At 39.1% G+C, this 26,452-nt stretch overlaps 2 protein-coding genes across 10 annotated transcripts in view; one reads left to right on the top strand and one right to left on the bottom strand.

The window, feature by feature from the left end:
* CLCN3 (Cl-/H+ antiporter 3) overlaps positions 1 to 15,397 on the top strand; it is a 49,276-nt gene extending 33,879 nt beyond the window's left edge. For 4 of the 8 annotated variants that reach the window (XM_035111621.3, XM_035111622.3, XM_035111624.3 and 1 more), the window contains 6 exons: positions 678 to 1,223; positions 2,761 to 2,947; positions 4,088 to 4,486; positions 6,682 to 6,898; positions 10,153 to 10,228; positions 11,630 to 15,397. In XM_035111621.3, coding sequence (XP_034967512.2) covers positions 678 to 1,223; positions 2,761 to 2,947; positions 4,088 to 4,486; positions 6,682 to 6,898; positions 10,153 to 10,228; positions 11,630 to 11,788 — 1,584 coding nt within the window. In that variant the 3' untranslated portion in view covers positions 11,789 to 15,397. The remainder of the gene's footprint in view (positions 1 to 677; positions 1,224 to 2,760; positions 2,948 to 4,087; positions 4,487 to 6,681; positions 6,899 to 10,152; positions 10,229 to 11,629) is intronic. The other 4 variants (XM_035111626.3, XM_035111627.3, XM_035111629.3 and 1 more) reach the window with 1 other exon arrangement.
* Positions 15,398 to 16,731: 1,334 nt separating this feature from the next.
* On the bottom strand, positions 16,732 to 25,341 carry HPF1 (histone PARylation factor 1). 2 transcript variants are annotated; one of them, XM_035111630.3, is made up of 8 exons: positions 25,184 to 25,340; positions 24,384 to 24,546; positions 23,415 to 23,604; positions 22,267 to 22,365; positions 19,811 to 19,961; positions 18,495 to 18,582; positions 17,140 to 17,312; positions 16,732 to 16,975 (listed from the first exon to the last, which is right to left on the bottom strand). In XM_035111630.3, the coding sequence occupies exons 1-8, from the start codon at positions 25,319 to 25,321 to the stop codon at positions 16,844 to 16,846; spliced, it is 1,134 nt and encodes a 377-aa protein (XP_034967521.3). In that variant the 5' UTR covers positions 25,322 to 25,340; the 3' UTR covers positions 16,732 to 16,843. The 2 variants fall into 2 exon arrangements, with proteins under 2 accessions (XP_034967521.3, XP_060134681.2); XM_060278698.2 differs by lacking the exon at positions 17,140 to 17,312 and having other exon boundaries at positions 25,184 to 25,341.
* Between the last annotated feature and the right edge of the window lie 1,111 nt (positions 25,342 to 26,452).

Genomic DNA, 26,452 nt, shown 5'->3' with positions numbered 1-26,452 from the left:
GTGGTTTTTCATGCACCTTAGCTTGCAATTCAGTCTTATCTGTGACACCACTAAGCTGTTTTCGGTAACTTTGGTAATGTGGGCTGCTTTGTGGACAGTTCTTGGGCTTGCCATACAGTTAAGCAATAGTGAAACTGCTTCAGGTCAGGCTTATCCTGTATCTGCCATATTTGTCTGTAGAAATTGGTGCAGAATCTGTGCAAGTCTAACCCATTATTCTGACTGCTAAAACAGTGCTCTAGTTTAAAATATTCTAATGTCAGTCATTTATCTCAATGCTTGAACTGATGTCTGTTATTACAAAGCATAAAGTAGCATTCAGCATTAGCTGCTGATGTTGATAATACACACTTTCACTTACCGTGTTTCTCATATTATAAGACATGTCTTATATTTATTTTTTCCTCAAAAAAACACAATATGGCTTATTTTCAAGGGATGTCTTATTTTTTTCCTTCTCCTCCTGCCGCGGCCGGCATTGCTGCTGCGCCTATCACTATGTCTTATTTTCGGGGTATGTCTTATATTCCTTGAATGCTTAAAAATCCTGCTATGGCTTATTTTATGGGTATGTCTTAAAATATGAGAAACAGGGTACCTGTTATAAGCTTCGTGAAATGAGCAGATTTGCACAATAGATCCATTTGTATTATTTATTCTCTTTTTGTCTCTTGTAGGTCAGTTATTATTTTCCACTGAAAACTTTGTGGAGATCTTTTTTTGCTGCTTTGGTGGCTGCATTTGTGTTGAGATCAATCAATCCTTTTGGTAACAGTCGCCTAGTTCTTTTCTATGTTGAATACCATACTCCATGGTACCTGTTTGAACTGTTGCCATTCATTCTTCTGGGGGTGTTTGGTGGGCTGTGGGGAGCATTTTTCATCCGTGCAAACATCGCTTGGTGCCGGCGACGCAAATCAACAAAATTTGGAAAATATCCAGTTCTGGAGGTCATTATTGTAGCAGCAATAACCGCTGTCATTGCTTTTCCAAATCCATACACCAGAGTCAACACCAGTGAGCTTATTAAAGAACTCTTCACAGACTGTGGCCCCTTGGAATCTTCCTCCCTTTGTGATTACAGAAATGACATGAATGTCAGTAAAATAGTAGATGATATTCCTGATCGTCCAGCAGGCACAGGAGTGTATTCAGCTATATGGCAGCTGTGTTTAGCCCTTATATTTAAGATTATAATGACAGTCTTCACCTTCGGTATCAAGGTAAGATATAACAAGCAATATTTCTCTGGCCATTGCCCTTTTTGTTTTCATGTTCAAATCTTGAGCTCTCTCTTTCTTACACTCCAATCCTATACACACCTGACAGTAAGTCCCACTGAACTCAATAGGATTTACTTCTGAGAAGAGAAGCATAGGATTGTGCTGTTAATATATATAAGTAGATACAATTTAGAAGGAAAGAGCACTACATAAATAAAGTTTCACTAAAGATTGGATTTCTATTCCCCCCCCCCAATCTTAGCTGGTACATTATTGAGAAAGCCTATCTTAATCTATTGCATGTTCCTTTTAGTAAGATAGGCCGCAAGGTTTAATTTCGTACGAAGGACAAATGATATCTTGTTCGGTGAAGAATACAAACAATGAAATTTGAAATTGGAGATTCTAAATAAGGAGGACAAACACGGATGTGTTCTCTTGGACAATTGTGTGGGATGGGAAGGCCTATTTTCAGAAGCGAAGTTCTTTATTGCTTATAAATTTTGAACTCCAGCAAGAATGGTTGTTGATGTTCAGAAGACATTGCACATATCTTCCATGCTTACATTAGTTTGTTCAGTGGCTAATAAGATTAAAAATAAAAACTGTATATTCCAGGTTTCTGAAGGCCTAGTTAGATGGAGGGACGAGCATTGCGCTAAAGTTAAATTATAGTATGCTATAGGGATCATGTACTATTTTGGATTGTCGGCTGCATCATCTAGCACGAAACCAGATTTAGATGTGTGTGCTGGTTTCTAGGAACTTGAAGAAATAAACAAGCAGTGCGGACTTGATGTAATGTTAGATATGACTTTAAGAATATTTCGAATGCAGGGGTTTTTTTTGGTCTTTGAAACAATTGGCTATTCAGTACAAAGATTGTTGCCAGCTGTGGCAGCCTCTGTGGGAATGTATGCTGCAGTAATGCAGTGGCTCTGATATACTGCAGTGAAAAGAGGAACTGGGGCAGGGGGTGAGGAGGAGGTTAGCATACTGGAGCACTGACTGCCCCCATGTCGGGGATGGGAAGAGAATCTGTATAATTAAGGAAGTGGATTTTGCCAGCTTTTCCCACCAAGACAAGGACAATGCTGCAGTCTGCTAAAGGTGTCTGCATGGCTACAGTGAGCTGTATTGTATCTATTGGGTTGTGCTCACCGAAAATGGCATTCCAAATGTACTGCCCTTGGTTCAGCTGCACCTCATGTATCTACCCCACCATGAAGCCTCCCAGACATTAGTAGAGCCTCAGCTTAGAATTCAGGGTGGGGAAGATAGAGGCTTTCAAACTTCTTCAGTAAACTTCCCATCCCATCATAATAGAGGAGGACAGGGGCAGCCGAATCCAAACTTTGTGGGGGCTTGTGTCTCTGGAATCTTTCACACAACCCAGTAGTCTATGTACTGCAATAGTGATGGGGAACCTGTTGCTGTCCAGATCTAATAAGCAATAGGTTCCCTATTCCTGTGCTTAAAAGGAAGAAACATTTCCTTTACAATGTCACAGTCTTCCTTGGCTTTCTCTTTCTCTTAGGTGCCATCAGGCTTGTTCATACCTAGTATGGCCATTGGAGCAATAGCTGGGAGAATCGTGGGAATCGCTGTGGAGCAACTTGCATATTATCACCATGACTGGTTTATCTTCAAGGAGTGGTGTGAAGTTGGAGCAGACTGTATAACCCCCGGCCTCTATGCTATGGTTGGTGCTGCTGCATGCTTAGGTAACTAAATCAGAACACAGTAAATGAAAGGGATTAGTTCCTTTTTCGACTGCTTAAATAGGCAAGTTATAAAGGGATAAAGCAGAACAAATGGACATGCCCAATGTTTGAAGAGCATGTTGCTTTGAACTGGAAACATGTACAGTACTGAAAAGATATAGTAATTAAAACAACAAGGAGTATGTTTCCATAAGCCCATCTTATGGGCATGCAATGCTGTATTTAATCACAACTTTTAAAAAATCAGCCCTCATCTCTAAAAGTTTGAATGTGAATTGGAATTAGTATTGATTAAAAGTATGGTAATCCTTGAAATACTTATTCATAAACATCCTCAGGCTGTTTCCCAGCCCTGACTTCGATATATGAACAGATTTAACCATTTATGCATTGGGAATCATGATGTGGAAGATAATAAAACCCCTTATGAATACAAACTTAGAGTTGCAAATTGGCTATACTACCAGATGACTCCTGGCAACTGGTGCTGCCACTTCTGGTTTTGGCAGATTAAATTTTGAGTAAATGATCAGACAGGAACATTTTCATCTTTGGAAAAATGTTAAACTAGTAACAGAAGTCTTCCTTCTGGTGGAGGAAGCTGTGGACAAGGAGGATCAGTCCGTTTCAATTTTCCTTCCCAGTGTGCAAAGTCAGCATTTTTTGTATTCCAATTTGATTTTGCAAACCATCTGATTGCATATTATTATTTATTTAAATTATCAGTACCACATAAGCACATTATTAGATCTTGAAACTTAAATATAGTGAAATTCTGGGCATGTCTTCTCAGAAGTAAGAGTTGTTGAGCTCAGTGGGCCTTACTTTGCAAATGTTAGTTTGCAGTTTGGGGATTAAATTATTTTTTTATCATAAAACCAGTCTGTCATTTCCCTTCCTTTAAGATAACTACACCTTTGGATTTTTTGTGGGGTGTCCCAGTGACTTATTATTATATTATTTTGTGTAGCATTAATATACATTCAAAGTTATGTGCTGCTAATTCCATGTTGAAGTCTTGTGGTGATTGACTTAATACCTGGCTGGCACCTGATGTTATCTAGGGGGCCAGGGAACACCACATTGATACATTATTCCACAAGGTAAATACTGATCATTAACCTTTTTTTCCCCTTTCAGGTGGTGTGACAAGGATGACAGTATCTCTAGTGGTTATTGTATTTGAGTTGACAGGTGGGCTAGAATACATTGTGCCCCTCATGGCTGCAGTAATGACAAGCAAGTGGGTAGGAGACGCTTTTGGCAGGGAAGGTATCTATGAAGCACACATTCGTCTGAATGGATATCCCTTCTTGGATGCCAAGGAAGAATTTACCCACACAACATTGGCAGCTGATGTCATGAGACCTCGAAGAAATGATGCACCCTTGGCAGTGTTGACACAAGATAATATGACAGTGGATGATATAGAAAATATGATCAATGAAACCAGCTATAACGGTTTTCCTGTTATAATGTCCAAAGAGTCCCAGAGGCTAGTGGGATTTGCTCTAAGGAGAGATTTGACTATTGCAATAGGTAATTGTGTTTTTGTATCCTGAGTGTGTTGTCCTCCCCTATACCCCCTAAAAAGCATTGGCTCAAGAGCAGTCATAGGAGAAATCGGAGGGTTACATGAATTTGGAGGTGGAAATGGGGGCATGATCCTTGAAGAGCAGCATCAGGCTCTCCATTTTCACACGAAGAGAACCCTACAGTAAACTTTTTCTTCTTAACAGTCCCATGTAGCCAAATATGGAAGCTCTGTCATTGCAGAGTAGCTTTGAGAGCAGTGAGACTGGGAATCAGACCAAATGAAATACCTACTGCAGCTTTAGCCATACTGAGATTTGAAAGGCATAAAATTCCAGAACTGATTGATACAAAATTATACCACAGCATAATTACTTAGCAATATTCAAGTGAATTTTATTGTGTGCCTTGTTACTACGTTTGACTGCCACTTTTAAGTCCAGGTTACAGGTAGGTAGCCGTGTTGGTCTGGATCGAAGTAAAATAAAAAAATTCCTTCAGTAGCACCTTAAAGACCAACTAAGTTTTTACTTTTAAGTCCAGATATCTAGAAGTTTGTGGCAGGCACAACTTAATTCTTGCAGTAGGGGTGTGCTACATGAATCTTTGTGTCCCCCCTCCACCATCAAAGAGATTGTCACACAGATATGGGTCTGGGGCAGTTTTGAAGACCTAGAATATAATTTTGCAGTATAGTAGTGTAGAGAAGAAGCATTGCTTGCATTACTTTTGTGGATTTAAACATTGAAATGCTTCAGTGAATGTGAGCAAACAAGTTGAAACTTGATCCAGGCCAGATGAAAGCACTGTTGAATAGGAGTATATCCAGTGTAAGGATAGGATAACTTGAACACTCAGGCTTGCAGCTTGGAGAACTCCTGCATCTGATGTTACCCCTGGATATTCAGGTGAGGCAGTACCCAGGAGTTTACATAGGCTGGATTGCTGGAGGAATGACCTAACCATGATGATTCATGCCTTGTTTACATCTATATTGGACCTCTTTAATACACTCAATATATGTAGATAAGCTACACTCTGATTTTAAACCTTTAAGGTTATAAATATCATTTTGGGCGGATTTATGGTCACATGATCCACCACATTTCTCTTGTCACTTGACTTTGACCTGTGCACAGTTTCTTATCTCTAACATTACTATGTGTGCTGGATTTTTTCCTTGTTCGTTTGGAGAATAAATCAAGAAAACACACACCTACCTAGGAAACAAGCTGGTTCAAAATGCAGATGTGTTGAGTGGTGCAGGGTGCAGGACACATATAACTTTGCTTCCTCTTGATTCCCAAGCCCAATTTAAAGTTTTGACCTTTTAAATTCTGAAATGTCTGGGCCCAAGATACTTCATGGACTGGCTATTCTCTTTTGAACCTACTTGTGTGCTAAGATTTCCCTTGATTTCCCCCCCACTGATCGAAGAGTAATGGGCTGTGCTGTGGCACTAAAGCTGTGGAACTCACACCTGTTGACCTGCAGCTTGTAGACAGTTTTCCAAGTTTTCCCACCATGGAAAGAGCTTTTAAGCTCTCCACCTTGCCTGGGGCACAAGCGCCACTTTGCACACTGCTTTCAGAAAGGTGGGGATGGTTGCACAGGGGTTGTTCTGGCTATATGCGATTTCAGCTTTACCCACAATCCTTGGCATCTCACCCTTGCACAAATTGCGAGTTGTCTGTTCTCTTTCTAGATTCTGGACTAAGACAACCCTCTTCTGGAAGGCTTTTGTGGTTGCCCCAATTAGCTTCCTTTCTTTTTTCTGCATTAAGGATTACTGTCCTAACTTTAAAATTTGGTACAACTTCAAACTGTGCTTAAGTGTTTCTAGCGGTAGCTGCTTTGGATACTTTTAGTCAAAAGGCAGGTTAAAAATATTTTAATAACAAAATATTGCACCCCCCCTTCTACCATTTTTAGGGTTTTGAAATGCTAGTGTGTTTTCTGAATTGAACAATTTGTAGGATTAAATATCTTTATTCTTATTTAGGATTATTGAATTAAATTAACATGACATGGATTACTAAAAGAGAAAATAATCTTTTGTAGTTAGGTTGGGGGGGGGTCGTGAGGAACACCACCATGTATAGTCCTTTCTTTTTCTTTTTAAATATAGTTTTCACTGTTTTAGACATAAGGGAATAATTCATTCTCCTTCACATATTCTCCTTCTATTGTCCCGATTAAAGAAAGTGCCAGGAAGAAGCAGGAAGGCATTGTTGGCAGTTCCAGAGTCTGTTTTGCCCAGCATACCCCATCACTTCCAGCAGAAAGCCCTCGACCGTTGAAGCTTAGAAGCATTCTTGATATGAGCCCTTTTACTGTGACGGATCACACACCAATGGAGATAGTGGTCGATATTTTCCGCAAACTGGGCCTGAGGCAGTGCCTTGTAACACACAATGGGTGAGTCCAATGATGGGTACTGCTATTTGTATCACAAAGGTTTGGGATTGCTTATTTTTCTATCTTTGTCCTGTTGCTCCTTCAGAAGTCTTAACACCCTAACACTTGTTCAAGTATTAAACATGAGACAACTGTATAGCAGGGTGTTGACTTAGAAGTTATTTTCTCCTAATTTTATTTTATTTTTTCAAAGCAGACATAGCCCTTTGCAGATTTCCCATTATATTCTCCTAGCAGTTCCAAATAATTCCTGAGAATCACCTGAGGATAATTCATAACACTAGAAGGTTCTCACTGGTTTACCATGAGAAGAGGGACATACAGAATGTTTTTTGGGGGTGGGGGGTTATATTTTGTTCTTAAGATATGGGAGTGCTTCCATATTGCTTGTGTCTAAAACCATAATATGGAATGGATTTATATACTTCTGCCTCCAGTTAAGATATCGACACCACTGAACACTACTCCCAGTTCTTCAGCATATTTGTGTTTTTCTTGGAGGTGGTGCCTCCTCCCCTCTTGCATTTTGCAAGAACCCTCATGTCACAAAATGGCCCCAGCAGCTTTATCATAGTTTGCATTGCCTCTGTGCAGTTAAGTTATGATAATGAAAACAACTTTGCCACTAGTTCTGCAGCTCTTCTTGTTGTGATTTCCCTCCTTTTCAACTGATTGTATACCCTTCAAACAAATGAGCAAGGGGCTGCATATTGCAAGCAACATGAGTCTGCCCCCAACAGCTGAAGCCCCATGATGAGCCCATTCCCCCCTTTCTGCTTTATATCATAAGACTAGATCTCATAGCCTAATCATACTTGCCTTCTTGGAATGATCCATGAAACTACTGGGTCCCAGAGCTGGTTCAGATGTAACTTTTCACATGGAACTGCTTATGGGAGTGGCCTACTCAAGTGAGCAGCATGACAGCAGTGTTGGAGGTTTATGAAACTTTGCACATCAGCTTCCATCAACCTCTCAACACTCTGAAACAGAAAATCCTTGCTTACAGCACAGGTGCCATTCTGTTGCGTTTGCATGTCTTCCCTCTGATATGACATTACTCATGCCAAGTGCATGACCAGGAAGCGGCCTTATACGGAATCAGACTAATGATATAACTCAGTGTGGTTTATTTGCAATATAGGCAATATCGTGGCTCTCCAGGATTTCAGACATTGTCCTCTCCCAGTTCTATATCAAGATGCTGAGTATAGAATTTGATCTTTTTGCATGCAAAGCACATGCTAATATGCTGTAAATTACACCAATAACTACAACTATTTCCACTTTAAAACTATATACATCATGAGCAATATCCATATTCTGGAGAAGCTCCTTTAAATCAGTGGCAATGAGTTTACCCAGAATATGACCAATGCTGGATACCATCTAATATTTTTAGATTATTAATGTATATTAGACTCTAGAGACTGGACATCACTATGTGATCTTGCAATATACTACTTAAATTTGCTGCCTTAAATAGTTTAAGGGAAAAGTATTTATACTTGCCTTCAGCCCAAATTAAAATAACAATACTATGTTCAAAAGTAAGTCTCCTTAGGCTAAGTGAGACTTACACCCAGGTAAGTAGGATTGCATCCTGAAAGCTAAACTGCTATGTTTGTATGGGGTTGAGTACACTATAGCATTCCTAGAAAATGTTTTTATAACACTTAAAACCATTGATGAGGCCTGAAGCCTCCTCGGTAGAAGGGGATCTGAAGTGTAGCAAAATACGCTGCTACAATTGGAAGTCCCTCATTTTCCAATGCGATTATTAACTATGTAGAAAGTATCATATTTCTTAATAAATTATTAAGTGAACACTATAGCAAAAAGTTACTTGCTCTTAATCTGCAGCTGTGTAATGTCCGTATTTGTTTTCTTGCTTCAGCTTGTTAATGTTACTTTGCGTTTGATAATTTTAACTGTGGCCAGATCTCATTCCACTTGTCAGTTTGGGGCAGACCCCCAAATTATCAAGATCACTAAGCAGACTTGTATATTTGCTGCATGTGACTGCATCAGCAAAGGAAACGTGTATGCAGGCTGGAAATTTCAATCTCTTTTCCTAGGAAGGAGGTCACACCAGCTGGAACAGTAAAACAGTTTTAATACCCCCAACACAATTCTAAGCATTTTGGATAATAGCCAGTGTTAGTCATATTCAGATTGGGCCCATTAAGCAAGTCCATTGATTTCAGTTGGTCTACTATGATATCACCCTTTTATTTTTAAGAAGCTGGTTTACAAAAGATTTGTTAATTTTCATGACCTTGAAAAGCAGCTTGCTAGGATGTTTCTCTAAAATTATTTGCAGTTTGGAAAAGGAAAGCTCTGGGTTTTTTGTTTTGCATTTTGGTGATACTACTTGTATCTTAATTGTTCCGTTGCTTTTTATCGTGGCTGTGTATATTCCAGGGAATTGTTGTACATGTGCAGGATTTAGTATCGGTCCAGTGTGTGGCATGCTTAGAATCTTACTATTATTATTGATATTATTCTTAAAAAGCTTCCAGTTCTGATGGCATGTAAGAAAAATGTAAAGATGAAACAGGTGTTGGTGAAATCTAAAGTAATGGAAAGAAGCTAAGTAGCACTACCAGGAGTCAGAATGTGGGGTTTTGGCATCCTGTTTAACATCTTGTCCATCTGCTGTTTTCAGCCACTCCCTGGTTTTATTCTTATAAGACATTTATCCCGTCTTCCCCATTCTTGCCCATTTTCATTCTACCATTCATGCTTAAACAAACAAACCCAAACTAAGGGATGTGAACATATTTATCTAATTTATTCTAGATGCAGAATTCAGGGAGAGGGAGTATGGAGTAGCATTTAGCTGCCTGCCTTAAGGACTGTTAATGTGATTAAAACAGAGACAGAGGCAGACTTAATATTTTGACCATCAGATGTTTTTAAGAAGGTAAAATGTACCTCCGTAGGAGTAAAAGTTAAGCTTGTTCTTGCATTTCATATTTATAATAGCACGAAATGTGGAAAGATTGGTTGTAATAATGGTAAAACATCTAGATGTCAGTGCTCAACATGTGTCTATATCTAAAGTTTAATATGCATTGAGAGAAGATGCATTGGCCTTCAAATCCCTTTTCAGTTAACCTTCCCATTATTAGCATTTCTGCAGTCCATGTTTTCGTTTTACTTCCCCCCCCCCCCTAAACTTCTTTCGTTATGATTGGAGCTCTTTTGTTTGATTTCACACACAGTTATTAGCATAACATGATCTGTTTCAGGATTGTCTTGGGGATCATCACAAAGAAGAACATATTAGAGCATCTCGAGCAACTAAAGCAGCACGTCGAACCCTTGGTGATTAGATATATCAGATCTCCTCATTAGACACTTTAGACATCAGGAAGCATGAAACTTGTGAATTGTTCAGTGTTCTCTTATAACAGCTGAACAACAACAAACCTCCATAAACAAGTATATAGGCCTTATGAATTTGAAATGTGGGAAAATATGCTAAATGAAGACAGGAGCTGAACATTCACTGTTAATTAAAAGTGAACGTTATGCAAGAAAGTGGATTAGCGATTTCAATGAGAGAAATTCTGCTATTCCCAAAGGTTCCAGGGTACATCTGTTTTCTGACAAGTTTTGTTGACCTGTGAATAAGCATGTGCCAAAACTCTGTAGGTTTGGGGGTTTCATTTTTAACAAGAGCTGCCAATCAGCCTGCAAACTTCATTGTAGTCTTTGACATCTGAACTAGGACATATTCCAGCACTAGAACTATTTCCTGCCCATTTGCAGTCACTTTGTGGAGTGACTACTAGAAGGCACTTTATTTCCTGATTAACATCAACAGTGATAGAATTTGTCATTTGTCCTTCTTGCTGTATTGTGTGCTATTTAGATTCTAGTTGCTGCTCTGCAGTAGTTGCTATTAAAACCTGTATTCCAAGTTTGGCTGCTTACATGCGAATTGAACTTGCATTTTATTCTAATACTTCACAAGTGTTTCATGCATCCTATTAAAAAAAGTTACAGCAAAAAACTACTAACCAGAATGACAAGGTCAGAAGCTCATTCTTTTTTTTCCCTGCTTCTCCGGTGATAAACCTTTTAAGGACAGCTTCACTCCTTGGTATATTAGTAGTAAAACCTGGATCATAAGAGCACTGTTTCTAATAAGAAAAAAGGGGATCTAAATGTTTTTGGGTTTTTTCTTCAATTTGAACCTGAAATAAATTAATCTGTGATCATCACTTCTTCAAACGTATGTGCAAGTGCTCTTATGAAGACACCCAACCCAATAGGTTATGCTGGACAGAGCCTCAAAATTGAACTGTCAAGCAATTTTGAGTCCAGCTATATTCAGCCATAATTTCTTTTGGTAATGGGATCAGTATCACTTATTCACACGTTTTGTTTTTTCTTTGCCCTCCTTTGTTACTTTTTTGTTGGCATATAATAATCAGCAACAAAAAAATAACTATTAGTGGGCACAGGCTTGGCTTTTCTTTACTTGGAAGTTGAAAACAGGTTACAGTTTAGTGACCACCCTCTTTAGTATCTTAATACTGCTGTTGTTTTAAACAAAATGATGGTTGCTTGATGGCAACAAAATGTGTTTCTTGGAATAAGAAAATCAGGCTTTACTGCACTCTGTTCCTGTCAACAAAAAGGATTTGGCTATAAAATTAGCTTGGCTATTTCTTCTGGCTCGTGTATTTAATTAGCCATCTTCTATGTGTCTCTTTCCAGGCGCCTCCTTGGCATCATAACAAAAAAAGATATCCTCCGTCATATGGCCCAGACGGCAAACCAAGACCCCGCATCAATAATGTTCAACTGAATTCAGTAACAGAGGAGAGAGAGGAAAGTGAAGAGGAGGTTCATTTGTTGAATAGCACAACACTTTAGCATGAGGCATTGTTTTGCAATGCAAGAGGAAAGCTGGATTTTTGGGGAAGCATGCCGCTGGAATTCAGGAGTTGATTTAGGATAAAGCGCAGAGTTGGAAAAAGGATGGTCCTCACAGTAACAAAGAGGGTAGGAGCGAAGTTCTGCAATCTTGCACTGGATGCGTTCTAAGTTGCTAGATCTGCCATGATAGTGCAGTAACAAAGTTGTGTCAGAAGATGGAAGGCTCCATTCTGTACCCTGCTGCTTTAGCATTGAAGAAACTGATTACTAGTCCCTGTTTCTGGAGGGATCATTTTGAATTGAGCCATCTTTTGAATACTGGAAGATTTTGCCCTTTTTACCACAGACAATTGTTGTGTTAACTCATTAAGTGCATAGTTATTTATATCGCCTCTTTACATTCCAAAAGAGCTTTTATTTCTCTCTCCTGAGCCCTAACAGAGCCTCTTTACAATTGATGTGCCCTTCTGAAATGGTAGTTTCTCATATTGAGATGTACTGTGACCTGCTAAGTTTGTTCACAAGAAGGAAGTATTTCTTGTGCCATTTAAACTTAAGAGATTGTATATCATGAAATTATTATGGCAGTTCTGATCTACTGCAACAGAAGCAGATTGAGCAGGTAAAATAACTTGTATGAAGCATGTTTGAAATCCTGTAGCTTTTGAGCTGCAGCTTAAACAGCCAAAACCTGTCTCAAAAAGAATGTTGTTGCAAGATGATAACATGACCTGGGCTTATGCAATTTTTTTGTATTATTAAAAACACTAAGGTATATACCAATGTTGTGCGGTGTAAGGAAAATACTGCTACTCTATTAAGAACAATTCTATATAAACGTGTCTGGTAACAACTGCATGCTCAAACACTGGAGATTTCCTCCCCGCCTCAGAATTACGACCCATCACTTTTTGTTCCCTGTTCCTACAAAAATGTAATCATATTTTGCACTAGATATACACTGATATTTGAGCATTATTTTATTTATATTTTTATGAATTAAAATATACTAAATAAAATTAGTTAACAGTGACACAGTTAATTTAACCTTTATAATGTATTTTTTATACAGTAATTCAGAAACCTCCATGAGCAAAGATGGGTTAGGCAAAAGCTTATAAATGGGGGAAGTGTTTAATATTTCTTTATAATGCAGCCTGCCACTTGATTGATGGCTATAATCTTAAATTACTGTTTGTTTTTAAACAAAGCAGAAATAATGGACCCATTATTTGTAAATATTGCAGGATTTAAAAACACTTATTTTAATTATAAACCTGCTATCGTTTTGATTTTGATTTTCAGTAGCTTTGGAACATACGGTAATTGCTGAAGTGATAACTCAGTTTTTCAAGTAACAATTGATTCCTACTGCAACTATGTCGGGTTTAAATCCTATCCACAACAGATATAATTTACTGGAACATTTTTTGTCTCAATTAGAAATTTCTGGGTTGTATCCACTTGGTGTCTCTCAATTGACAAAAAGCTCTTGGATGCAGCAGAGCCTTGCCTCAGTGCACCACTTTCTACATTATTCTAATGGTCTTCCGTCCATTGTAGGAGGAAAGTTTGCCCCAATCTCTATTCTGCTGATGGAAGCATCCGCTGGATCAAAGAGCCTTCTTTCAGCAGTGGAACACCATTATACAATCCTTTGTATTTGGAATGTCTACACCGTATTCTACACAAAGCATCACTACCACAGTAGCCTGGTTTGCACAACAGTATCTTTCTCCCTGGTCCTTTTTGCTGCTTCAGTGAGCCAAGTCAACGTTTGGCTTAGTGTGCTGGCCTTGGGAGTAGCTCATGGTCAGTGAGAAGAGAGCTTAACCATGAGGCCCAGTTGCATGAGATGCTTAGCCAAAGTTTGGCTTAGCTTGCAGCAGCAAAAAGGACTGGGGAGGAGCAAGGAGCTGCTCTGGAGCTCGCAGTGTCTAGTTAAGCCAAACTTTGGTTTATCATGTGTGAACCAGGCCCAAAGACTTGGAGGTGTTACTTTGAGGGTTTTGACCATAAAAAACTGAAACATAAATGGGACAGTTTAGAGATGTGACTGGCAGGTGAACATTCCAGAGCTTCACGTCTCCTGATAACGAGGGCATTTAGTACATTGGCTTTTCAAGCATTATGGGTGAGCATGAAACTGTCCAAATGATTGAGGGCTGTGTGGTAAACTGTTTTGCGCCTGACTCTGCCCAGTAATCCCCTACCTCACTTGATAAGCCCATTTGGAAACACTTAAATTTCACAAGGTGTGAAGGTAGCCAAGGAAGCATCTCTTAATAAAAAGAACCAGGTGCCCTACATACTGCATATGTGTTTGTGTAACACCAGGTGTGTTTGTGTATCTCAGGCCTGTTGCCTGAGTAAGCTTTTTATTTTCAAATCATTCGCTACCAGAGTATCTGTCTGAGGAAAACATGTTCCAAAGGAATACCAGAGTAAATTTGGTGAAGTCGGTAGGAATGCAACTAAGAACTGTAAACAAGTGCTTTGCTAAGTGGTCCAAATACTAATTGTTTAGGCATAGCTTTTAAAATCGATAGATTATTATTTCTTTGCAATGCCCAATTGGTCAATGTGATTTAGAAACTGTTCAAAGCTTTGCTTTGAACTCTGAGCTGGACCTTTGCCAAAGCTATACTTTTTGGCACAGTACATTGGGCCAAATCCAAAGATTCCCAGCCTTTGATGGGAGCCCCGTCAGAGAAAGAGAAACTTTGGCTCCATGCTATTTTTAAAATTGGTAGTAATGAGACCTTCTTTGTTTACTTGCCTGGGTATTAAACTGGAACACTTGTTCCTTTGGAGCCTTTTATTGTGTAAATCAGTGTTAACTGAACAGAATTTGGCTAATGTATAGACATAATTCAGGAGACTACTTATGATGCTTCTAACACTTTCTTTAGAAGTAAAAGCAATTGAAAAAACTCTTCTGCCCTGGTTCTTATCATGTATATCTAAAATAAACTTACTTTCTCTAAGTAACATGCTTTAATTTGAAATCCTCCTGTCCTGTTCAGTATGAAACTTTCATATAGCTACTTGCTTTAACACGACAGGTTTTTTTTTGTTTAAATTCAGTGCCCTCAGACTACCTGTTGCAGCATGAAGTGAAAATATACTATACTAATTCATGCCCCAGATCACTCACTAAAATGTTAGACCTTCACCTTGAATACTTCACATCTATTCTGTGCCGATCTAATGCACTGTTTGCTGTTCTTACCTGCTCAGTTTTCTTCACTAGCACATGACATGAGTTTGTTTGTCATTAAGAGACTCTGGAACTGAACTAAGTGTGCCTGTGCATTGCGCAAAAAAGCAGAGGGTATATACTAATGTAAAAATTTGCAGGGCCTTATCAAGTTGAACAGGATGTGTTTGAGGGTATCGTCATCTTTGTTTTGTTTATAGCAGTTCAGTTGGTTCATAAATGCATAGTTTGTTAATCTGTGATATTTCCTAGACCTGTATTAAACATTAATCCTGATGTTTTTATTTATACTAGTGTGGTATAGTTGCATATCATTACAGTAAAATAAAGAACTATTACTGTGATGATTTCATTATTAAAATGTAATAAATTTTTCTGTATGACCATTTTGGTTTTGACTTTTTTCATTACTTAATCATTGGCTATACTAAGTACATATGCATTTCTTTTATGTGAAGATTTGGGTGGTACTGTCAAACCTACCAGAGTGGAAGAATGTTTAAAACACAGCCTTTTCCATTCTTGCATTTGCTTCGTGAATGAGCAGAAAGGGCACAAACACCTTTTTTGAAGTGGAAGAACAATACTGCAGATTGATCTAGCTCTATAATAATCAATTGCAAACTACCCTTTTATATTAGATTCCTGTCCTCCATTTTCTTCCACATAAACAAGGCTCAGGTGAAAACAAAAACCATGAGGCAAAACCTTGAATGTGACCAAAAGCAAAGTCAGCACAATGCCACGGAAATTCAGTAGATTATTCCTATGTTAACACAATCTGCCATCAGTAACTTTTGTTTGTTGGAAAGGTACTTAAAAATTCTTTACTTGCTACTCTGCCAAAAATGGCTTTTAGTAGCATTTGTCATTTGTTGAAGAAGAGGTTTTGTTGGCTGGATCTGTCCCTCCACCTGCTTCACCAAATTTTGTAGGTGTAAGCTTCTCACCTTCTTCATTTGGGCCTCAACAGAGACTTGATTTTAAATTTAACTTTTTGTGAACCACTTGGGATAACAGAGCAGAGTGTAAAACATAAATAAAGGGACCAAAGGAAAAATAACCACCAACTTTGTTCTGGCATTAAAGAACAATTTCTCTCTCTACCTTTTTTGCTTCCTCTGTGTGTGTGTGTTGCAAAGTCTAATGGCAGTGAGTTTCTTTTTTAATTGACATGAGCTGCTTCGAGATAGTAATTGTCTAAAAAAGTAGGATAATGTGAAAATGCAGGAATTATGTTGGCTGTTTTGGAACAAACATTTGTTTATAAAATTGGTTTTGTTCTCTTGTCTGTAGCAAGCAAGTTTAACATATTTCTAACTCCTGGTTTGATTAAGTTTTCTTCCTCCCGAAAGACTGGCTTGATTGATCCCTAGCCTTTATGGCATATTTGCTGTCACCTCTGTAGTAGCCTAGTATTGCATATATAGCTTCTGACCAAGTTATTAAGAAGGCAGGTCTATGCCTACTTTCACTTGTTGAGGATGGGTAGAAACTCTACTGCTCAGGTAACACGGAAGGTAGGTTTTTCACCTCCCACCACCCCAGAACTTTCCTCATAGTCCACTGTATTTTTTAAAACAGCTTTTCTGCCATTAAAAGGCCACCTCATGGTTTGCAACCCATTATATTATAATATCACAGTGTATGGCAACACAGAATGCAAATTGAAAGTGTAAATATAATTTGGACCCCCACCCCGGTCAATAAGCTGCTACTCTTTAGCAAAACAAGTTTATTTATCTCACATAGAAACTACACCAGTTTAGTACCAAAAAACAAGAAAATACCCTGAAACAAGGCAACTCAATACTTCACTTAATGACACTATTTCATGCTGCAAGCTGGTCTACATTCTCTTCTTTCCTATTAGCTAAATGAGCTTCAATGATTTCTGCAAACAGATTCCTCTTCAGCAAGTTGTAAGCAAGAGGCAGCAACTGGCCAACAATCTTGTGAAAATACTAGAAAAGATTAAAAGAATGTATTACACACTCATACTGTTTTTCATGTCAAATATTTCCTCAGTTTCCTGTATAGTTTCGAGAGCTGTTTGGTTGAGCTCATTTGTTCTTTCTGTTCATTCACAAAATGAATGAGTTTCTGCAGAGAAAATTATTTTACTTACATGTGACCCATAGCAGAAGAGGTCTATTCCCAGTTCATATCCCATTCCATAGTCACATTCATCATTAGCAAACTGAACAAAAGTTAGCATTTCCTGAATAGGGGCAAAGGCTTTCAGTCTCTGGTCATCATTGGGAGCATCTACAACGGCTTTACAGATTCTTTTGAGACTAGCTGCAGAGGAAAGTTCACATGAGAACTAAATTGGAACAAGTTTCCTTTATCAATCAATTTTGTCTGTGTTACTGTATGTTGCCTAGGATTCCTCAGAACTTAACAGATTTCTCAATAAGAGTATCAGTAATGGCAGACAGGTTGCTCATTAGTGATCACTACAGCTATGGAATTCGACTCCGACGCTCCCACTGGGTTAAATTTTTGCCAGTTCCCCCTCCTCCCTGCAGCCTTTGCCATGACCTCTCACATTGTTCTATAAAGTCACCCAAGGAGAGGAGAACCAGCAAAATTGACCTTTCCCTACTTCCAGCGGGAGCATCTCATGGGTGGAATTAACACTCAGGGAATACTCCTGCTACTAGGAGCAAAAGTCTGGATTCAACCTAACATATAAATATTTTTCATAACACAAAGTTGTTTTTCCTTTTTAAAACTGCATTACAGAAAACAGCACAGTATTTTCAAGTTAAGGAAGAACGCATCAGATAGTTACACATAAGATGTTTATGTATTTTATGAGCTGTCCTCAAGAAAACTGAAACATGACTTACTCCTTTTCCAAGAGAGAATGAATCCCAAAAGGGCAAACATATTTTTTGCTTTAGAACAAGAGTCCTGTGACATATTGACCTATTTTATATGGCATGAAAATCAAGTCACAATAAAATCATTTGTCTTAAATGTGTGCCACAGTACTCTCTTGTTTTTACCAGATATCTAACCATCTAGTTCAACAACGGATACAGACAGATCGCATCTTAAGCTGATTTCACTTGCGTGATTGCAGATTTATATGGATCACCAAACAATAAATTAAATGGAGTAGGAGGACAGCTGGAAAACACTGGAAAGGGCAGTTTTGAGATCTTGCAGGAGCCCTCATGCAACTGTCCCGGAGTCCAGTAAGCAAGGCAGGGTGCTTAAAAAGCACTATATCTTGCGGGGTCAGGGGGAAGGGTAAGGTTGTGCGAGACTGTTCTGGCTTGAGGCAATTTTGCTTATACATACGATAACCAGGAACACAGTCCTCATGTAAGATGAAGCCTATCTGTAGTATAAGTTATACAATTTTTTATTCTTTTCTTTCAAGACTTCAGTGAAGTATCTAAATGCACTCTACTACTAATAGCAAAACTCATTTTTCTTTTTCTAAGAACAGAAACACTAGAATTAATTTACCATTTGTTTCAGGAAGCTCTCTGTACCCAACGTCATTCTTATCTATGGGGACAACCAGACCAGCTCCATGAAATGTCTTGGTTACTACCTGTATTGAAAAGAGAGACAAATACAATTAAGCCTAGGCCTGTCAAACTACACGGAACCACATCTGAATTAAAATATTAATTCTGCATCTATTCAAAAGACTTGTTATTTTTCTAGAAGTATTTACATTTAACTGAATTATTAACCAGCCTTTAAAACCTTTTGTACCAAGTAGACAGCTCCCTACCTTTTTGTGTGACAGCAATGATTATAGAGCATTGCTCAGTGTTCCTTGCTGCTCATCCATGTAATCTTCTGGAGCACTAAGACAATCCATTGAAAACAGTGCTCCATCTCCTTCCTCTTGAAGTGGTGATTCCATTGGGAAAAGACAGAGAAGCCAGTTCCATTGGAGGTTACCACCACAAGGCACCTACAATGTTTTGAATTGGCTGTTTCTCAAGGAATCCCCTTTTTAGGCTGTTCAGCTGTTTCCTGATCAACTGGGGGGAAGGGGAATTTATAACTTGCTCCTGTCTTTCCCAAATTAAATTTAAGATTTTTAAAGATAGAAATGTTCTGAAAATTCATAGTTCAATATGAACAGAATTTGCAGCTCTCATTCCAAAACATAGACTGTTGCACAAGTAACTGGTATCCTGGTTGCTTAAGGTAACACTTTTCCATCCATAGCCTATAGCTGGTGAACATAGTTTAGTTATAGTTAACATATTTGAACAAACATGTCTGATATTATTCTAAATCCATGTTTTAGAATTAAGTTTTAATCTATGTCATTCCTGATGCTTGGTTTCGGGGTTGAGATTGAGACACTTCCTTCTATGTCCTCCATATTGTTTCTGCTTGTTCTGTTATTTAAGTTCTTTGGATCTTTAAAGTATACATTAGTGGTATCTCATGTTTTGCCATGAAGTGTTGATGCTATAATTTATATAAAAGGCATTGCTGTCAGATGCCATCAAGAATATGTTTCTGTGCTCTGAACATAATTTATTATGGCTCCTAAAACTTTAAAAATACCTACAGCCAAGCAATGCTTCGTAATTTATACCTTTCAACAACAATCAAGCTTTAAGCATACGTAAAGCAACTCGACATTTTCTCATAGTAAAAAGGTGATTAAAACATTGAGAATTTATTTCCTAGGATAAGTTACCTTGTAAACTTAAAGAAAATTAACACAAGCTGGCTTTGAGCAGGGAAAAAAAAAAGGAAGCGGGCCTATACATTAGAGTTCTTTATTAATCTAGAAAGAAATCAAGCCATACTTTCTTGTCTCTCTGTTTCATCTTCATGGTTTTTTGCTCAAGCAAGTAACCAAGTTCTTTTGCTGTTTTGGTTAGTTTTTCATCTATATCTTTCAGAATGCTGATTTTCTTTTTGTCCGTCAATTCCTTAAGCCTTTTGGACAAAAGTAATCTGAAACAAAAAGAAAACTTCGTGTTACATGTATCATCCGCTTTTCTTTGTAACAGGAATGGGGAACCTGGGATACTCTAGAATAGATGCTGTTGGGACTCCATTAGCTTAGGTTGATAATGAGGGATGAAGGGAGTTGGAGTCCAACAACATCTGGAGGGCCTCAGGTTCCCCAGCCCTGAATGATAAAAGCATGTAAAGTTTTCTTAAGTCTTCCAAAGAATCTAGCATGGATTTAATCTGCAAAACAAAACATAGTAATGAATGAATGAATGTTTAACTATGACTTTTAACTAACTTTAGCTGTAAATATTCCAAAGGACTACTTTGGAGTCGGGCTTGGTGCTGAGAGACAGGCTTTTGAAATGATCACAAGTGCCTCCATGGGGAAGCAGCAATTAAGTGGGGACTATAACCTCTCCCAAAGGATTTTATTAAGTCTTGCTCACTGATTAAAACAGCTGTATTTATGGATTACTAGCCACCATAGAATTACTTCATGTGGAAATGCTCACGTGATCACTTTTAAAAGAAGTATCAATGTTCAAAGATCACATCAAAATAGTCCCGCAATCAGCCCTTTCAGGTGATGTGCCAGAATATGGGTTATTCAATAGACTAGGTGGTGTTTTGTACTGTCACACAAGGTAAAAGTTTCAACAAGCAAGTTGTCTCAATCAGGAGAAACAGACAAAAACAACAGCTGCATGGAGAATCTTGATTTCAGTATTGTTTAGCTACTGGCTTTTTAAACTAAGTTTACAATTTTTGCTTCAGTTTTATTTTAGTCAAGAAGAAAAACACATTCAACATGTGCAAACTGAACAGGTCACAGTACATTAATCAACCCCTTTATTATGCATTAATTTTCAATAAAACTACTGAACTGATGGCTGAAACTATTTCTGAGCTAACAACTGGAAAATGCATAAAGTGTTTACAAAGAGTAATGACTTGAAAATGATAACTCAAAGGCAGCCTCAAATATTGCTGTTGAGCAGAAACTTGGCTATAAATGACAGCTATGCTATTTCCCCCCACCCCCCGTCCTAGACTGCTAAGAATCATAATATGAACAATGATACAGGGTATATAGAAAACTTTGATAGGAAAGTGATTACCCTCTTGCTTTTTAAAGAAGTGTAATGTTCACAAAAGCTGAACACAGCTATACAAGAGCAACTGGCAAGTAACTAACAGATACAAGATACTGTATCTAGTCATAAGTAAGCCTCACTGTATCATTGTGACTCATTCCCTAGGTAAGAATGTGTAGGATTGCACACTAAATGTCACTGGAGTGCCCAAATTAGAAATTCTATGAACCAAACTAGGTAAGCCATGTGATTGGTCTCCCACCATTTTTTACCAAAACTGAAATGGAGCTTCTGGCGGACAAGTAGGTATACCAAAGCTTATGATACAGCAGCTACGATATATTGCACCCCACACTAGTCTTGTGGCAAATGCAGGAGAATTTGTTCAGGAGGGCAAGAGGCACTTTAGACGGATCAAAGTAAATACAGGTGAAACTCGGAAAATTAGAATATCGTCGAAAAGTGCATTTATTTCAGTAACGCAACTTAAAAGGTGAAACCAATATATGAGATAGATGCATGACATGCAAAGCAAGATATGTCAAGCCTTTATTTGTTGTAACTGTAATTATTTCTCGTTAGGCGGGTCAATTATAAATGGAATGTAATTAATGAAATGTAATAGCGATGTTTATTTTTGTATGATTGAAACTATTTGTTTTATTACTGTGGAATTTCCAAAAGAAAGCATTTGTTAAAAAATAAAAAAATAATAAGTTGCATTACTGAAATAAATGCACTTTTCGACGATATTCTAATTTTCTCAGTTTCACCTGTAGGTACCTTTTCCGTTCCATAAAGAGACATAGCTGTGGTGCCTTTTTATTGGGAAATGGCTTGTGGGTAAATATCTGAACAGAGTTCTAGTTTCGGGTAGGTAGCCGTGTTGGTCTGCCGTAGTCTAAATAAAATTTAAAAAACCCTTCCAGAGACCAACTAAGTTTGTCATTGGTATGAGCTTTCGTGTGCATGCACACTTCTTCAGATACACTGAAACAGAAGTCACCAGACCCTTATACAATGAGATGGTGAACATATATCTGAACATATACACACAGTGCTCTAATCAAATATGCACTTGCCCTGCAACTACATTTCAGCTTTTAAAAACAACCAGCATAAACATAGAAATTGGTCTCCTGTCTCATCTAATTTGGTCCAGCTTCATGTTTGCTTTTAATCCAGGAGTTGAAAGTATTAAATCTTACTTTACAGCAGCAAATACATTGTCACCAACTTGAGAAATTGTGCAGCCCTTCTTGGCTTCATTTTCACCAACCCACACAGGCAGTTCATCCGGCATATCCCTAAAAATTCACATACAAAGTCCTGAAGTTAAACATATTACATCAGTATTCTCTGTGGTGTTAACAAAGAGAATCCAGATTGTTCCCAACCAAAAATAGTATTTAAAAAAGTGATAGCATGAGTTCTTATGTTTCTCTGAGGATTGTGGAATAGCCTCGCAAATTTTCACTCTGAGTAGGAAATTTAATTTCTTCATAACTTATACTTAAGATTTTAGACTGCTGTAACCCAGTCAAGACAGAAACATATTAGAAAAGGCATTAAAAGTGTACTAAACACACTTACTGGATTAAACACACTTATCCAATTTAAACAGTAAAATCAAGAATTCAAACTTTCAGTTCGAAAATGGCCTTCCTGCCTATGCTTCCATAAAAATTAATTGGCAAGTACAAGATTTCTCAGGTGGTTTTCATTTGCCTAAATTAATGTATGGAGCCACCTGCTGGATATACGGTATAAATTTATTTCTTTAGTATGAATAAATTCCCAAAGTTCCATATAAATAGTTCTCAGATTATTCATACATACATACATACCCCGCCCATCTGTCTGCGCCTCCCCAGCCACTCTGGGCGGCTCCCAACAGAATATTAAAAAAACAACGAAACATCAAACATTAAAAACCTCCCTTCCTAGTCCTATGGAATGCCTTTGTATGCCAACATGAGACTACAGGCTGATTGCAAAATTTGGCATGAACGTTCAGTGAAACTTCGCATGGAAAATGTATATGGAAACAGCCTATGTAAACAAGATTGCTAGATGCAATATTTATTGGAAACTGCCTCCCCTGCCCAATTATATGGACAACACATTCTGATATCACTTTTCCACCTGTAGACACATACGGGTGAAAGATTATCATTAAAATGGCCAAACGTTGTGCTGGAATTAGTCCTTGGCCTCATATCCTATTCTGGGTAGGGCTACTTGAAAGTAATAATCAGCAGTTCCTAATCGCCCTAATGTATGTTTTAAGGCAATGACTGGAATAGAAGTGCTAGAATAAGTAAAATCTTTTTCCAAGGTAAGATACATTACTTACCTAAAATATCCCATATGATACTGCATTTTGCTGTCTCCAATAAGGATAGTCTGGAATTCAGGAGGATCATAAAAAAACCTCCAGTGAAGATTGAAGTTCACATCAGCTGATCTATTTGTCTTTTTATGTTTTCCAGCAAGAATGTCATATGGCCCAACTAGCTGAAGTCCAATGCTTGATTTAAGTGCATCTGTGAAATGTATTTACAAATTCATTCAAAAAATAGCACAAAGGCATAAAATATGTTGTTTTATTCTGGAGAAAGATCTAAGCCAGAAAAGCCCTATTTAACTTTCATAAAATGACTTTATTTAAAGAAGCTCTTCTTTGCCCCATATTAATGCAACTCTAATTTAGGTGCATTTCTCCCTTCTCTGGCCAATAAATTGATGTTCCATCTACCTACAGAAGAGCTGCATGCACAGTACACATTTCTAATCCTAAATAATGTTTCCAAAATAAAAAATATTAAAAATGAAGGGGAAGGGAGAGGAATAAAGACTTTCTAGCTCAAACTCTAGGCGGAGACAAAAACTTTTAATGCTTGGCCTATATGTACAACTGTTGGTTTCTATAATATCTTCTCACCACAGTCCAATCCTAAACACATAACAGAGAAATATGTCCCACTAAAATCAGCAGTTCCATCTTATGCTTTTAGGTGCAGAACACTAAAGTGAGGACAATAACAATGTCCATGAACTGCACAGTAGAAACCATCAACACTGGAAGATTCATGGGAAAGTGTGTCATTTTACATAGGTGTATATCTGGGGAAACAGTTTGTAGACTATGTTTTTTTAAAAAAAGGTTCACTGCAGTTGGGGCACTGGATTTGACCTTTAAATCCAAGCAAAGAGGAAATTTGAGAACTTCTCTCCTTGCCTTTGTTGCCAAAACGTCTTATCACCAAAGATGATATTTTCAAAAAACAAACAAACATGGAAAAACCTGGTTTTCGGAACCCACCACATGGCTTGTCAGGATCCAGCTCCTCACAAAACCTCCAGAAACAATAGAAGTCTTCGGGCATCTGGAGCCGGTAGCAGCTTTCCACCTCTTGGCGTACATGGCCGGGGACGTCTGCTTCGCCTGAGCACCGCCTCTTCTTGACCTCTTTCCCCTTTTCACACTAGTACCAGTGGACAGCAGATCAATTTTAATCCCAAGGCTTGGGAAGAAGCAAGCTCACACTCTCATGCTTTAGGAAGATTTTTATATTTGATGTTTTATCGTGTTTTAATTATTTTGTTGGGAACTGCCCAGAGTGGCTGGGGAAACCCAACCAAATGGGTAGGGCATACATATTATTATTATTAGTATTATTATTATTAGGAGCCCGCTGGAGGATTGGGAAGGAAGGGGCCTAAGAGGAAGGGGATTTGAATCCAGAGCTTGGTGCTTTGACCTGTCATAGAATTGTGGAGTTGGAAGGGACCTTCAGGAGGATCATCTAGTCTAACCCCCTGCAGTGCAGGAATAAGCAGCTGCCGCATCCAGGGACCGAACCTGAAACCTTGGGTGTGATCAGCGCCGCCACGCTCTAGCCCACTGAGCTGGGAGGAGGCATCCCTGGGCGGGGGGTCCCCATCCTTGCCAGGCCCAGCGGAAGGCGTTGAGAGGGGCGCCCGGCGCCTCAGGGAGGGAGACGCGCTCCTCGCCTGGAAGAGGAGCCGGGCGGCACAAAGGAGGTTGGATGAGGCGCCCCCTGGTCCCCGCCACCCGGTTTTCCCGCGTTATGTGCGCGTCTATCGGGCCTGTCGACTGACCTGCCCCTGCACAGCCGGCGCTCCGGGTCTCCTCTTCCCGCCTCTAGTCATTTCGCCGCCCGACGCCGACGCCGCAACATCCTGCCGTTTGCCGCCGCCGCCGCGAGGCTTCCCGAGGCCCCGGCCCCGTGACGTCATCGCGCAAAGGCCTCTGGGTCAGCCAAAGGGCGCGCGGGAGGCGGGGGAGAATTTAAGCGCTGCACGCACCGCGGTCATTTATTTATTTATTTTTGCTGCGCGGGACTGACTGTAAATCCACCTGCATTTGGGAGGGGTTTGGGTCTGTCCCCCCGCGGCTCCTACCTTTTTTTCTTTTTTTGGTATGCACCCACGTCCATTGCAGCATAAGCAGCTGCAATGCGAGCTTGGGTTGTGTGTTGTTGTTGTTTTGCAAGAGACGCGCGAGCCCCGTCAACTCTCGGATACGGCAATGAGGAACGGGGGGCTGCAGTTCGGCGCTTGCTTTTTACTCGGGAGTAAGCAGCCCTGAACTGAAAGGGACTTGCTTCAGAGGAAATGCAGGATCTCAGAGCACGAGTTAGCTAGGCTAGGAAAGCAAATCACCCTGGTATATGTTGTGAACCGCCCTGAGATCCGCGGTCAAGGGCGGCATACAGATTTTAACAACAGCAACAACCCTTGAACTGCTAACCGTTTAGTCCTACCAGTGCCGGATTTACCTATAAGCTAAACAAGCTATAGCTTAGGGCCCCACTCTCTTGCCCCCCCCCAAAGTTAAAGGTAAAAAAAGCTGGATATACATTTCCAAAATATAAGAAACAAAATAAAACCTACATACAGCAACAGTGGCAAATGGCTTTAGATACCTATTAGGTCCATAAATTACCATATACCGTATATTCAACACAAAAAACTGACATTTTTTTGTTGACAAAGGACACCTGGACATATAAAGGGCCCCATTACCTTCATTACGGTACCTTAGGGCCTCATCAAACCTAAATCTGGCCCTGAGTCCTACACATAAGCCCTTAATCACCATGAAGAACCAGGAGCAGAGGACGTGCTGTTGGCAGCTGGGCGGGCTTGCAGTAACAATATGCAGTTGGGATTGATTGCTGTTTCCCAAAAAAAGTTGTATTTCGGATGGAGAAGCCTACCATAGCTGTACAAACGTGCTTAGAAAAGAGTAATGAAAGCAGTCAGATGCGCCTTGACAAAACATTCTGCCTCTAGGCTGGAATCCTATACCCACAAGTAGGACCCATTGAATTCAGGGGGACTTGCTTCTGGATAGACATGCAGAGT

The sequence above is a fragment of the Zootoca vivipara genome, chromosome Z1 (assembly GCF_965207765.1).
Source record: "Zootoca vivipara chromosome Z1, rZooViv2.hap1.1, whole genome shotgun sequence".
Taxonomy (NCBI): Eukaryota; Metazoa; Chordata; class Lepidosauria; order Squamata; family Lacertidae; genus Zootoca; species Zootoca vivipara.
The sequence above is the reverse complement of the archived record's forward strand: the minus strand, read 5'-3'. Positions and strand labels throughout refer to the sequence as shown.